Source organism: Phascolarctos cinereus, unplaced genomic scaffold, assembly GCF_003287225.1.
Source record: "Phascolarctos cinereus isolate Bilbo 61053 unplaced genomic scaffold, phaCin_HiC Scaffold_9;HRSCAF=440, whole genome shotgun sequence".
NCBI lineage: Eukaryota > Metazoa > Chordata > Mammalia > Diprotodontia > Phascolarctidae > Phascolarctos > Phascolarctos cinereus.
The window spans coordinates 207,756,252-207,770,383 of NW_027556402.1; the positions used below are offsets into that span (position 1 = coordinate 207,756,252).

General features: G+C 42.8%; 1 protein-coding gene across 1 annotated transcript in view; it reads left to right on the forward strand.

Moving 5' to 3' along the window:
* The window catches only part of SERGEF (secretion regulating guanine nucleotide exchange factor), a 239,972-nt gene that overhangs the window by 131,406 nt on the left and 94,434 nt on the right, over positions 1-14,132 (forward strand). Inside the window, 1 exon segment of the mRNA XM_021005400.2 lies at positions 12,920-12,956. Coding sequence (XP_020861059.1) covers positions 12,920-12,956 — 37 coding nt within the window.

Consider the following 14,132-nt stretch of genomic DNA (forward strand, 5'->3'; position numbering starts at 1 on the left):
GAAATCCGAGAGGTCATGAGGTTTAGAGAAAATGCCCTCAATCTTGTTGGTCACATGACCTCATCTCTCTACCTATATTGATGAAATCACAGGTCCAGGCTTTATTCCTATAATGATGATTAAAATAATAGCTCACATTTCTATAGCACTTTGCAAAGCATTTGAAATACATTATCTCATTTGATCCTCACAACAATCCTATGATATAAGTGCCATTATTACACCCATTTTATTGATGAGTAAATTGAGGTTCAGAAAACTTGCCTAAGGTCACACAGTCAGTAAGTATCAGAGGCAGGAACTTGAACCCATGTTCTCCTGACTCTAAATCTAGCATACTTTCCACTAAGCTATGTATTAAATATCTACTCTTTTCCATGCTTAGTACTGGGTGCACAAAAGTCAATACCCCATGGATGTTGTGCACATGAAACTTCAAATTATTAGATTTTAAGCTCCTTGAAGGCAGAGACTGTCTTTTTCCTATTTCTATCCCATTGCTTAGCACAATCCCTGGCACATAGTAGGTGCTTAATAAATATTTATTGAATTGAATCAAATTGAATGGCATGTAAGCAAGTAACTTTGGTATAAGGGTGAGAATGATAAATGCAAAGAAGAGTTCATGGTCAAGTGCTGTGAGAGATGGGAGGAGGAAGCAGCAAGTGAGTACCCTGCTGAGGAACTGAGCCCCAGACTTTTGACTCTAAGGCCAGTTCTCCTTCCTTTCCACCACATCACCTACTGGAATGTACTCAGCAGGTACCTAGAGTATGCTTCCTTGGTGCTGATGGATAGCTCCTTTGGGGCTGAAGGGGGCCATTGCTTCTTCAAGCTGCACTCCTAGGGGCAGGCACCAGGTGGCACTGCCCATCATGGAACTGAGAGCATGGCAGGAGCCTTCCAGAGTTGTGGGGAACCAGGGCAGGGAGGTGTGGCTTAGCTCCTTGACACAGCTTCTCCAGAGTCCTGGTAGGGTTTGTTACTGATCCAAAGCTCTGGCCTAGAGGGATAATGAAAGTTCTTAGTGTAAGTCCTACTGTTGTTGACAAACCCAGCCTGGGAGCCTTGAAGTAGGGGTTGGTGATAGAAGAATAAACTCTGACCCAGCTTCTGTTTCCTAACCCGGAGAGAGCCATGAGGTAAAGAGCTCTCCTGCTGTTTGACTTTACAATAAGTAGGCAGTGTGCTCTTGGACTGGCTCCAGCCAGAACTCGGGAGAATCTCAGAATCACCTTTTCAACAAATTCAGTTCAGATCATTTATTAAACACCCTCAGCCCCTGAAGGCAGATAAAAAGTTGAGAGAAGAGAGAGTCCCTCACTTTATATTCTAGTTGAGAATTAAGGCACAAAATTAAAATGGCACAATACATGTTTTTACATAAGGGCAATAGAATGGGGCAGCAGAAAGATGATATATGAGGTCCATAAGCAAGGCTGTTATTGTAAGGGCCATCAGGGAATGTTTCTTGGAGGAAGTGGCATTGGAGTTGGGCTTTCTGGAAGGGGAGAAAGGCAGAGGCAAAAAAAAAGTATTTCAAGTGAAAGAGAGTAACCCAGTTTGGCTAGAGTGTAGGTTCCATGGAGGAGAGGATCCTGAGATAAAGTTGGATTGAAAGAATGGTGTGGGATTATGGAATGCCTTAAGTGGCTTCTTCCCCCAACTCACTCCTCTTTCTGATTTTCCCTTTTTTTTTCCTACTGATGTCCTGTCCTGGAGGTAGCTGTTGATGCATGTCTTGAGCTTGGGAGACAAGTCAGGGCATTCCCTAGGCTGCCCTAGTTTTGAGATAACTTCGGAAAAGGGAATTCTCCACTGATTTCCTAGGAAAATCCCATTCATTAGGAAGTCATCAATTATTGAGAGTCCAGTTTTATAAGGCAAAGTAATGGATGATACAAAAGGGTATAAAATCTTCAGCCTCTTGGAGCTGACAGTCTAAGTTAGGATTGGAAGGGAGGGATCAGACAGGGAAAATTGAGTAAAAAATTAACATGAGCCATCATATATTGAGCATGTCTGCAAGAGGGTAACTAAAATGGTGAGGGGCCTTAAGACTACGCCAGTCAAGGAAACAGTTGTTGGAGTAGGAAGTACTTGACCTGGAGAGGAGAATACTTGGAAAAGGAAGGAGTTGGTATGTGATAGTTGTCTTTAAGTATTTGAAAGACTATCTAAGACAGTTTGAAAGACTATTCAAGACCGTTTCAAGTATTTGAAAGAGGTACCTTGGAGTCAGGAAGGTCTGGGTTCAAGTCCTGCCTCTGACAATGCCTCAAATATAGCAGGCGCTTAATGTTTATTGACTATTGATTATGTGGTCCTGGCCAAGTCATTTAACATTTCAGTGTTGAGGCCATGAATATCAAACAGGATCTGAACCAGATTAAAGTGTGATTGGGAAATATTTTTTAAAATAAATGAGTAGGGGCAGCTAGGTGGCACAGTGGATAGAGCACCAGCCCTGGAGTCAGGAGGACCTGGTCTCAGACCAGACTCTTGACATTTATTATCTGTGTGACCCTGGACAAGTCACTTAACCCCAATTGCCTTGCCAAAATAAATAAATAAATAAAAGTACAATAGAACATAAATAATATTAATTTGTGGTTTTATAAGTCAATATGCAGTCACAGGGATCAGAGTTTAATGGCTCCCATTTTCTATTTGAGTTTAACACCACTGTTCTGGGCTTATACATTTGCAGAGCACTTGCTGATCTGCATTGGTGAAGGGAGTTTCTTCAGTACTATAAAGAAATCACATCTAGGGGCAGCTAGGTGGCGCAGTGGATAGAGCACCGGCCCTGAAGTCAGGAGGACCTGAGTTCAAATCCGGCCTCAGACCAAACACTTGACACGTACTAGCTGTGTGACCCTGGGCAAGTCACTTAACCTCAATTGCCTTAAAAAAAAAAAGAAATCACGTCTAGACCAAAGAACAAACAAACAAACAAATCTCAAACCAAATCCATGAACAAAAGGGATTAAATTTATGGAGTTGGCTCTGTAGGACTGAACTAGGGGAGGAAGATGGAAAGGGAGTAGAAAGGGTAAGAATAACTTTGTAACAGTTAAAAGTGATTCCCAAAGTACAATGGGCTGCTTCCAAAAGATAATGGATTCCCCCTCTTGGGGTGTTTAAATAACTACTTTGTCAAGTTAATTAAAGAAAGGATTCTTGGTTAAATTATGGTCAGACTAGATGGTGACTGAGGGTCCTTCAATTCCATGATTCTGTGGGACATGGACAGCATCTGAGGTGGAGGCAGCAATGTCAGCAATGGTAGGGAGATTGGAATAAGAAGCCTGTATTCCAGAGATCCCTCATAGATCAGCTTGGCCAGAGTTGGGGTTACTTCAAGAAAAGTAGCTTGACAATAATGCTAGAAAGGTACGTGGGACTCTCATTGTTTAAGGCCTTAAATGCCGGGCTGAAAAGCTTAGCTTTTATCCTATAGACAGGGAGAGGAATTTCCAGCATTAGATTCAATTCAATAAGAATTTATTGAGCAGAGTATGTGTGTGTGTGTGTGTATCCATGGTAGCTAGGTGGCACAAGGGATAGATCACTGGGCCTGAAGTCAAGAAACCCTGAATTCAAATCATGCCTCATATACTTACTAGTTGTGTGACCCTGGACACAAGTCACTTAACCTCTCTTTGCCTTAGTTTCCTCAAATGTAAAATGGGGGTAACAATAGCACTTACTTCCCAGAGTTGTTGTGAGGATCAAATGAGATAATTGTAAGGTACTTTGCACAGTACCTAGCACATAGTAGGCATTTAATAAGCACATAGTAGGCATTTAATAAATACTCCTTCCTTCCTATGCTAGTTTTTGAGGATGCAAAAAACAAAGCAGTCCCTGCCTTCAAGTAGCTTATATTCTACTCTAGAATGCTCTACACCTCGGGGTGGTACATACAGAATGAATCAGAGACAGAGAAAATAAAGGAAGGACAGAGACTGTTTCAACAGCCCCGGGTTGGAAGTCTTGAAGGCCTGTCCGAGGGTGGTGAAGGTGGGAATGGAGAGCATGGATGTGAGAGATACAGACAAGGTAGAAGCTGCAGACCTTGGTAACTGAGTGTGAAAGGCTAGGAGAGGGAAAAGTCAGAAGTCCTGTGACTCAGGTTACAGCCTGGGTGATGGAGAGGGTGTTGGTGTTATTAACAAAATCAAGGAAGTCAGAGGGAGGAGCTGGCCTGGGTGGGGGCTGGGAGGGGGAGGGGAAGATGATGAGCTTGGTTTTAGACATGCTGAACTTGACGAGCTGACTGGACACAGTTGAAGCTCCATTTCTATCGATCAGTAAGTCTTTAATGAGTACCTCCAATGTGCTTAATGAAAAGAGACATTAGATTTTTGCAAGGAGGTTAATTTTCTTCCAAACTCAACATTGATGCTGAGTGCAGTTGATAGAAGATCTCATGAGAGTTCCCTAGTTTCACTCCACAGATCCCTGGGGATTGGGGGTTAAGGAGGGAGGGGATCCACTTCATCAGGGCCCAACTGGCAGGTTGCCAGATCCTTTAAGTCCTGACATATCAAAATGTGAATGGTGGGAGGAGGAATGGTTATCTCAGAAAAAAGATACGGAACAAGTGATTCTCTCCCACCTGGTCAGTGCTTAGCCTGGCACATAGCAGGCACTTAATAAATGCTCACTAACTTGCATCCTGAGGTCTGAATGGCATGTTCTCTGCCCACTGGCAAGACTACTTCTTTTGTATGCAAAATTCTCTTGGTCTCTGTGTTGGTTTTCTGATTTGGGTTGGGTATTCTAATTGCCATCCTGAATCTTAAAAAGATGGAAATTGGATTTGGGCAGTGGCCCAGCCAAAGCTGCATGTGGCAAGCACCCCTTCCCTCCTGTCTCTGTGTTCTTCTTCAGCCTTCCTGGCCCCAGTTTGTGAATAGATTCCCTCCCCTGAGCCAGCCAGCCACCCACCCACCCTGGGAGCTGGTTCCAGAGAATGGACGGCTCCTCCTGTGGCTACGAGGAACCAGACAGAGAGGCTGCATGATTTTACATTGAGGTTCTGTGCTGCAAAGAGCCATCCTAGGAGTGGTACCCTTCTCCCCTCTCCCCTCTGAGGCTGACAGCTGGGGATTCTGTTGTTTATTCTGTTCACCTTTGAATTCCCTTCACTCCCAGTCCTGGACTCCTTGGGGTTCTGGGACGTGCTTGCCAATGTAGTCACCTCCTCCCCTCCTGTATCCCGTCCCCCTCCCAAAATTATGGTGTCAGCATGCTTTAGCCACACAGAATTTGCTACAAATTTTTCCCCCATAAAGCCATCACATGCCTTCCCATGTGTAGCTCTTGTTGCCATGGCATCAGCCTTTATACCTTGGAATCATTGGTACAGCGCATGGGCCAATACAGAGCTGCTACACCCCAGTGCTGATGCTGTGGGGGGAGGGCCCTGAGCCCAGAACAGGGACCATGGGGCAATGCTGGGGATGACAGGGCCTTCCGCTTGTCCACATGGATGGAAGGCAAAAGAAGTGGCATTCTTTCTTCCAGGGCTCATTCTGGCTTGCTGCCCCCAGCAGCTGTTTGTTCTCCCCTTCCCCCTTCCCAATCTTTATATAGCCTCAAAGCCAATGTTTGCTCACTCCTCCTATTCCCTCCCCTTTGGCATTGTCAGGTCAGAGGGCAGACAGGGCTTGCCTCTAAGGTGTCCACTCCTTCAGGAAGGAGTTGGCAGTCCTGGGTTGTCATGTCAAAGCTACTCTGCCAACTCCCTGTGCACTAGGGCTCCTTGGAGAGAGAGCTGGGTCTCAGTGGCCATCTGTGTCTGGCTGCAGCTGCTTTGCGTAACTGAGGTCCCCTTTGTAATTAGCAATGAGCTACCAGACCTCGATTAGGCTGGACATATGGTTTCTTTTCTTGGTGTTCGTGGCTGGGAAAGGTTAAAACTGCCAGGAAGCAAAGAGCCCTCCGTGGAGAAGGAACCATGGCAGGTGGCTGACAAACGTTCTGCTAATCAAGCAGGGGTTCTTAACTTGAGATTGATGAAGAGATCTCAGGGGGGGTCGTGAATTTCATTGGGGAAAAAATTACTTCCCTTCTTTTTTCACTAACCTCCAACTGAAATTTAGCATTTCATTCAATTATTTAAAAAAATTATTCTGAGAAGAGATCTATAGGTTTCCCCAGTTTGCCAAAGGGGTCCACAACATAAAAACAAAAAGATGGAGAACCCTAGCAGCTAACTAGTGTCTTTGTCTTTGAGATTAATCATAACAGTATTAATAATTGCTAATATTTATATAGCATCGACTATGTGCCAGGCACTGTGCTAAGTGTTTTACATATATTATCTCATTTGATCCTCACAATAACCCTGAGAGGTCTCAAGCACTATTATTATCCCTATTTTACAGATAGGTAAACGGAGGCAGACAGCAATCAAGTGACTTACCTGGGTTCACACAGCTAGGAAGTGTCTGAGGCCAGACTTGAATTTAGATCTTCCTGACTCTAGGCCCAGAGCTCTATTTACTAAACCTCCTAGCTTTACATATGCTATATAAAGTAGCGTATCTACTTATATGTATTATATCTGTATTTAGCTTATATGTTCCTAGTTATTTTCATGTTATCTCTTCTCCAGTATAATGTAAATTCCTTCAGGACAGGCACTGTTTTTGCCTTGCTTTGTATCCCCAGCACTTGGCCCAGTGCCTCACACACAGTAAGCGCTTACTCCATGCTCACTGAGGGAGTGAGCAAGTGATCATTGCCTGCACAGCCCTTCATTTGGCTACTGCTTTCCCAGGGCCAGGGAACAAGAGGAGTTAGAAACACAGCATCATTAATAATAGCTCTGACCAAGGACTCAGGCCCCAGATTCTGTGGAGTGTGGTTTATGAGCCTTGACCTCTATGCCAAGTCACAAGAAATAAAAAATAACTGGTCTCATGCACAAAGGCTCTCTCTCTTCATCTCCCTCATTTCATTCAGGGAGGCCCCTGCTCTTGGATCCCTGTATAGATCAGCTTCTTGTTTAAAGAAAGCTAGAGCCCCAGCTTGGCAGTATAAGGGTGCCCAAAATGATGTTTCTGCAGGATCACAGCCTTGCCTGGGATAAAAACAAATGGTTCTGAAAGCAGGGACCTTCCAGTGACTGACCACCTTCTGTGGATGAGGCCCTCTGCAAGGCATTGTCGGGTGGGGATGGGGATACAGAGATGAAGAGGACACAGCAGGTCTCTGCCCTGATGGAGCACCCAGTCTAGTTGGGGAAATCACTGGATTATAGCTTCAGAACTGGAAGGAACCTTTAAGGTCATCTAGTTCTCCTCATCTTACAGGAACTGAGTCTTAGAAAGGTGAAGTGATTTGCCCATGGCCACACAGCTAGTGAGTAGCCAAGAGGCAGGATTTGAATCCAGGTCCTCCTGACCTGACGTTCAGCCTACTTGTCCACTAAGCCATGTTGGCATTAACAAAGACAGTCTTAATAGCTCACATTTATGTAGTGCTTGAAGGTTTGCAAAGTGCTTTATTTACATACATCATCTCACTTCAGCCCCACCACAACCCTGCGATGTAGGTGCTATTATTATCTTTATTTTACAAATGGGGAAACTGAGACTCAGAAAGTTGAAGTGACTTGCCCATGGTCACACAGCTAGTGAGTGTCAGATCAGCGGTGGAATATGAACCCAGGTCTCTCCTGATACTCAGTCTAGCAATCTTCTCACTACACCTTAGTCCCTGTCAAGAAAGAAGATAAATATATGCAAAAAGTTAAACAACATAAGAGATGTCACAAGGTAGTATGTGATTAAATTTCCATGAATTGTATCTCCAGGAAGTGAGGTCAGAGAGATGCTTCTCTGTGGGCTGGAGTGGGTTGGGAGGACTTCGTGGGAGATGAGTGATTTGATCCATGTAGTTAGGGCTGGGAAGAAATGAATACACAGAGAGGGGGATGGGAGTGATTTCACAGAGGCTAGCAATTAGCCGCCAAACAGAGATGATGTTCAGTCCTTTAAATTTGGGTCTTATCGATGAGAAACAATGGCCTGGGAAGCAGAAGATCTGGATTCTGGCCTTGGCTTTGTTGTTAGCTTACTGAGCAGCCTTGGCAAGCTTAATTCTCTCTGCATGGTGGCTTCCACCCCTGTAAAATGAGAAGGCTTGGACCAGACGGTCACTGAGGGCCCTTCCACCTGTAAGATTCCATAGGGTTGAAGCAAAGGTAGTTAATGACCTGTGATTGGTCTTCCTTGGTACAACGCTCACAACTGTGTCTTCAAAAGGCAACAGAAGAGAAGAAAAAGAGATTTTAAATTTTTATTTCTATTCTTCTATTCTATTTCTATTTAATTTTTATCTCAACTGCCTATGCTCAGTGCTTTAAGGGGAGGGGAAGAAGTAACCTTATTAAAATGGTGGCTTCTCTACCTACTGCAATGTTATTTAATTCAGGACTTTGAATGTGACAGGAGACAGGTATGATCTGGAGTCAGGACCACTCCCTACTCCAGTCCAAACCAATTCAATAAGCATTTATTAGTGCAAGGCACTGGGGACCAGAGACAATACAGGAAATAGGACCTGTCCTTAAGGATATTATACTCAATTGGAGCTGGGAGTACAGAGACAAAAAGAAAAGAAAAAAAAAAGTGATCCCTGCCTTCAGGCTTACCATCTGTTAGAATAACACAATACAGTGCCTGAACATGTAAGTAAAGGCATGATGATTTAAGGAGGGAGAGAACACTAACAACCAGGGAAAGGAGAGTAGGCTTCCTGGAGGAAGTAGTCCCTGAGCTGTGCCTTGAAGGAAGCTAGAGATTCTTAGATGTGAAGATGAGGCGGGAAAGCCTGGCCCGTAGAAGTAGGTGCTGAATAAATGTTCAGTGCTTAATTTATTGATTGAGTGAGGGGAGAATTTTTGCAAAGGAACATATGTAAGAGATGGATTTCTGAGTTGGGGACCTCTAAGCAGAAGAGTTTGGTTGGAATCTAGAGTGTCTGAGAAGAGATAAGCCTGGAAAGATAGGCTAACACCTTCTGTGGAGGGCTTTAAATGCCGAGGTAAAGAGTTTGTGTTTTATCGTAGAGGTACTGGGGCACTGGGCACATAGGTTCTAAGAGAGTGATGTGCTAATACTCTCCTTACATACATATGTAGGTAGATGGGTAGATAGAAAAATAGATGGATGGGTAGATAGATAATAGATAAAGATAGATACATACATACATACGTACATACATACATACTGGTAGATGGTAGACAGATGGATGGATGGATAGACAGATGGATACATAGGCAGGTGAAGAGAGAGAGAGATACATACATACTTAAGTAAATGGATAGATAGATACATACATACATACATATGTAGATAGATGGATAGATAGATGAATGAATGGGTAGACAAATAGATACATAGGTAGGTGGATAGAGAGAGAAAGAAAGAAAGAAAAAGAGATATATACATATATACTTAGGTAGATGGGTAGATACATACATACATACATACATATGTAGGTAGATAGAAAGAAGGAAAGAAAGGGAGGTAGGTAGGGGAGGAAGAAAGAAAGGAAGGAAGAAAGATGGGTAAGTAGACAGACAGATAGATAGATAGATGATAAAGATACATAGGTAAGTGGATACATACATACATGCATACATGTGTAGGTAGAGAAGTAGAAAGATATATACATAGATAGATGGATGGATGGATAGATAGAGCATCTATTAAGCAATTACTATATACCAGGCACTGTGCTTAGTCCTGGGAATACCAATAAAAGAAAAAAAAAGACATAAAGGGGATCTAGAAGGGGGCAGGGTACAAGGCTTCTGGCCAATGCGGAAGTCTAGAAACTGAGTAGAGCTGGGAATGAAGTGACCATGGCCTAGGTACCTTGTGAAACTTTGGTCCAAGCTAAGGACTCATCAATCAGGAAAGTGGGCCTCAGGGTGGAGACATCTCTAGGTTGGGAAACCTACTGATGAGTGGATTGAGAAATCCAGAGACTAAGGAGTGGCCCTTGGAGAATGTATGTGCCCTTTCTCCTTCTTGGGCCTGTGTTTCAGCACCTGTGACAGGTTGGCAGCTCCCTAGGTCCCCCAGCACAGTGAGAGAAGGACAGTATCCCAAGTGGAGGATCCAGACATGGTAGACCTACTCTCCCACACATTACCCACTGGTAGTATTCTTCATTTACCTCCACGGGAAAGAAACCCAGAGTCAGTATCCTGGCCACTTTCTGGGGCTCTTCCAAATGACCAGCACTCTTTTCACTAACATTAGCCCTATCTGCCCCCTGCCCCACTGCAAACACAGTATTCTGGTTGAGTCAGAGGTGGGCTTCCCTGGATCCTGGTGGGTTGAAGGAGTTTAAGAGCAGGGCTGCTCGCCCTGATCTCAGTTTTGTTCAGGCCTTGAATATGTGTTGAGGGTGTTGGCACATTCCCTTTTACCATTTTTCTCTGGGTAAGTTGAGGCCAGCTGAAGCATATCTGCTTTCTCCAGGCTGGCAAGCCAGTGCTTGGCAGTAGTGAGAAGAGGCTCATGGGATGGTCTTCCAGGGCCAGTAGCTCCTCTTAATTAGGACCCAGGGGGCTCCTTGTTGCCACTGAGTTTCTGGCTATTTCCTCTCATTGCCTCTTAGGAGGAGTTAAATTTGCCCCAAATGGAAACTGCGAGGCAGAGAAGAGTTACCATCCACAACTCAGACACTTTGACCCAGTTGTAGATTCAGAGTTCTAAGCATTTCCAAAATATTACGAGTAGTTAAAAGGGTCTGCATGATGAGAGACTGTCTGTTTCTGATGAATAATAGTAATGCTAATGACTCCTATTTCCCTAGTGCTTTCCTCAATAACCTTGTAAGGTAGACAGAACAGGTATTCTTACCCCCATTTTGCAGAGAGGGAAACTGAGAGTCAGGTGAAAGGATTTGCCCAAGATATATACTGAGTATGAGTCCAACTTTCCTGATTTTTAAGTCCACCATTCTTTCCACTATGCTACATTGCTTCTACACATGGCTAACTAACACTGATGGAATAACAAATGCATTGGTTGTGCTCGGTGGCATCAGCGTAGAACAGGACTGTGTTTATGTCTGACTAACACTCCTCTGATAGTAAAAGCTAGTCTTAAAATGTCACAACCTCTCTGCACAGTCTTTTTCACCATTTCCCCCTCCATAATAGCTAAAATTCTGTAGATTGAGTTGTTTTTATCTTTTTTTTTCCTTTTGATAATGAACAGCAGAACTGTAACTAGGGAGGGGTAATTGAGGCTTTGCTGCATGATACCAAAATTTAGAGGGTCCTGACAGCATTTGCCCTTCTTAAGCAGGTAGAAACAAATGATCTTAGCTAGTAGCAATGATTAGTTGAAATAGAGGGCTACTGTATGATGCAATTATTCCCCCACCTCTGCTAATGATGGCTTCTTCAGAAGTAATCTCGGCAAGGCATGATCTTTGCCCACAGGAGACGTGATCATGGGCCTCCATCTCCCTTTCATAGGATCGTTTTTCCCCCAAGGTCTGGAGTCTCTTCCTTCTAAATCTCAGCTCTCAGGAATATCAAACATTATGCATATTTTCCTTGGTCTTTGTGTGTTTTGTATTTTTATTCTTTAATATAATATCATTGTATATTTTAAGTGATATTTCATTTTTTCAATTATCAAGCATTATTTCATTATTTTTCTCCCTCCCACTTTGCCCCCTCCTCCCCAATAAAAGTAAAACAAAACTGCATACATATGTGTTGTGTGTGTGTGTGTATACACATACATATATATATTTTTTTTTTTTCCCAAGCAAAACAATTCCCATACTGGCCAAATCCAAAAACACACGTCTCATTCTGCACATTTCTCCATAACCTATCTATCAAGAAGTGGATAGGTTAACGTTCTTCATCGTCAGTTTCTGGAATCGTGGTTGATCACTGTGTTGATCAGAATTCTTAAGTCTTTAAAAATCATTCATTTTAACACTGTTCTTATAGTAGAAATTATTCTCCTGCCTGCTCACTTCACTCTGTATTAGTTCATGCATGTTTCCCAGGTTTCTTTGTAACTGACTCTTTCATAATTTCTTAGAGCACTTAGATAATATTCCAATATATTCATATATCATAATATTCAGCCATTCTCCAATTGATGTACATATCCATAATTTGTTGTTCTTTACTACAAAAAGAGCTGATATATATATACACACACACACACACACACACACACACACACACACACACACACACACACATATATATATAATAAATTTCCCCTCTTCCTTTGATCTCAATATAGCCCTAGTAGAGATATTGCTAGGTCAAAGGATATAGTAACTTTTTGGCCACAGTTCCAAATTACTTTCCAGAATGGTTGGGCCAGTTCTGGCTCATGGAGAGTCAGAAACAACTGAAAAATGACTTAACAACAAAAAGTTATTAATGATGGGCAGTACTGGCATAGAGGATCAAGTGCCAATCCTGGAGTCAGAAAGACTCATCTTTCTGAGTTTAAATCTGGCCTCAGAAACTAACTAGCTATGTGACCTTTGGCAAGTCACTTAACCCTGTTTGCCTCAGTTTCTTCCTTTGTAAAATGAATTGGGGAAAGAAATGGCAAACCACTGCCAAGAAAACTCCAAATGAGGTCACAGTCAGACACAATTGAAATGATTCAACAATAACAACGACAACAAGAAGTTATTAATGATTTGTAGCATTTTTTTTCATGTAACTATAGATAGCTTGGATTTCTTCCCTTGAAAATTGTCTGTTCATATCCTTTGACCATTTACCAACTGGGGACTGCCTCTTTTTCTTAAAAACTGAATTAGTTCTTTATAAATCATGGAAATGGATTGCTGTGTATTTTTTCTTTTCCTGGTCTAATTTTTTTTTCTTTTCCAGGTAGCATGTGGGTCTGAACACAACCTGGCTGTGGTGGGTGAGTTAATTTTCTTTAGAGCACTTGAGACATTCTCTACCCCCGTCATTCATTTGGCATGTCTAGGGTAAAAAAGCTGAGTAACTAAAGTGATTATGGAACAAGAATTTCTGGATTAAGGAATTTTCCCATATAATAGTGGGTAATCAGAAACTGCTCTTGACTTAAACCTTTGTTGAAAATATTTGTAAAATATTTGAGTCCATTTTCCTATTTTAGGAAGTTGAACCAAGTGAAAAAGCTTAAGTTTTTGTTGGGTGACTGAGGATCTTTTATTCTCCAGGATTATATTAGGGAGTGGGGATATGGGGGAACATAATCACTGTCTTCCAATACTTGAGAGAGTTGTCTTGGAGAAGAGGGATCAGCTGTTTTCAGCTTGGCCCTAGTGAGCAGAACTAGGAGTAAAATGGGTAGAAATTGTAGAGGTAGATTTTAATTAGATGTAAGGAGAATTTAATATTTAGAAATCTCTCAAAGTAGGGTGCATAGGCTGTCTTAAGGGGCAAAAATTCTCAACTCAGGAGGTCTTCAGGTGAAAGCTGGATAATAACCTAAGAAGGATAGGGTAGAAAGAGTCCTTAGGTTCCCCTAGGTGACCTCTGAGGTTCCTTAAAGCCCTGGAAAGCTGTGATCCTGGGTGTTCTGGAATGTAGATATAGGTGATTTAGGGAATTTGGGCTGAGTCTGAAAGCAGCTCTTTAAATAAATTCTCAGTCCTTGGGATTTGGCTTTTTTCTTCCTCTTCAGCTTCCACGTAGCTTTCTGTGGCTTTCACTCCTTCCCTACACTCCCTACCCCCACAGTTTGTAGAGGTTCTCCTTATAATAGAGGTTTGCTCAAGTGTTTGGGGTTTATTTGGTCAAAAATTCTGGTTCATTGAAGCTTCCTCTCAGTTGGGTTTGTGTGAATCAGGATTTTATTGCCCTTTTGTTTTCATAAACAGTCTTACCAGCTAGCTCTGAGAAAACTCATGGGTCAGTAGCCTGAGGTACCATCTTCTAGGTCTGAATGAGAAGTACAAGCTGGGGCCGCTGTGTACGGAGACAGAATGAGTGGGGAGTGGGGAGAGTGAAATCCAAAGGGAGAAGGAGTATTCTAGATAAGTCAGGGGAGTGGTGGAAAGGAAGGGGAGGAGAGACAGCATGGCACAACGGAAAGAGCGCAGGCTCAAAG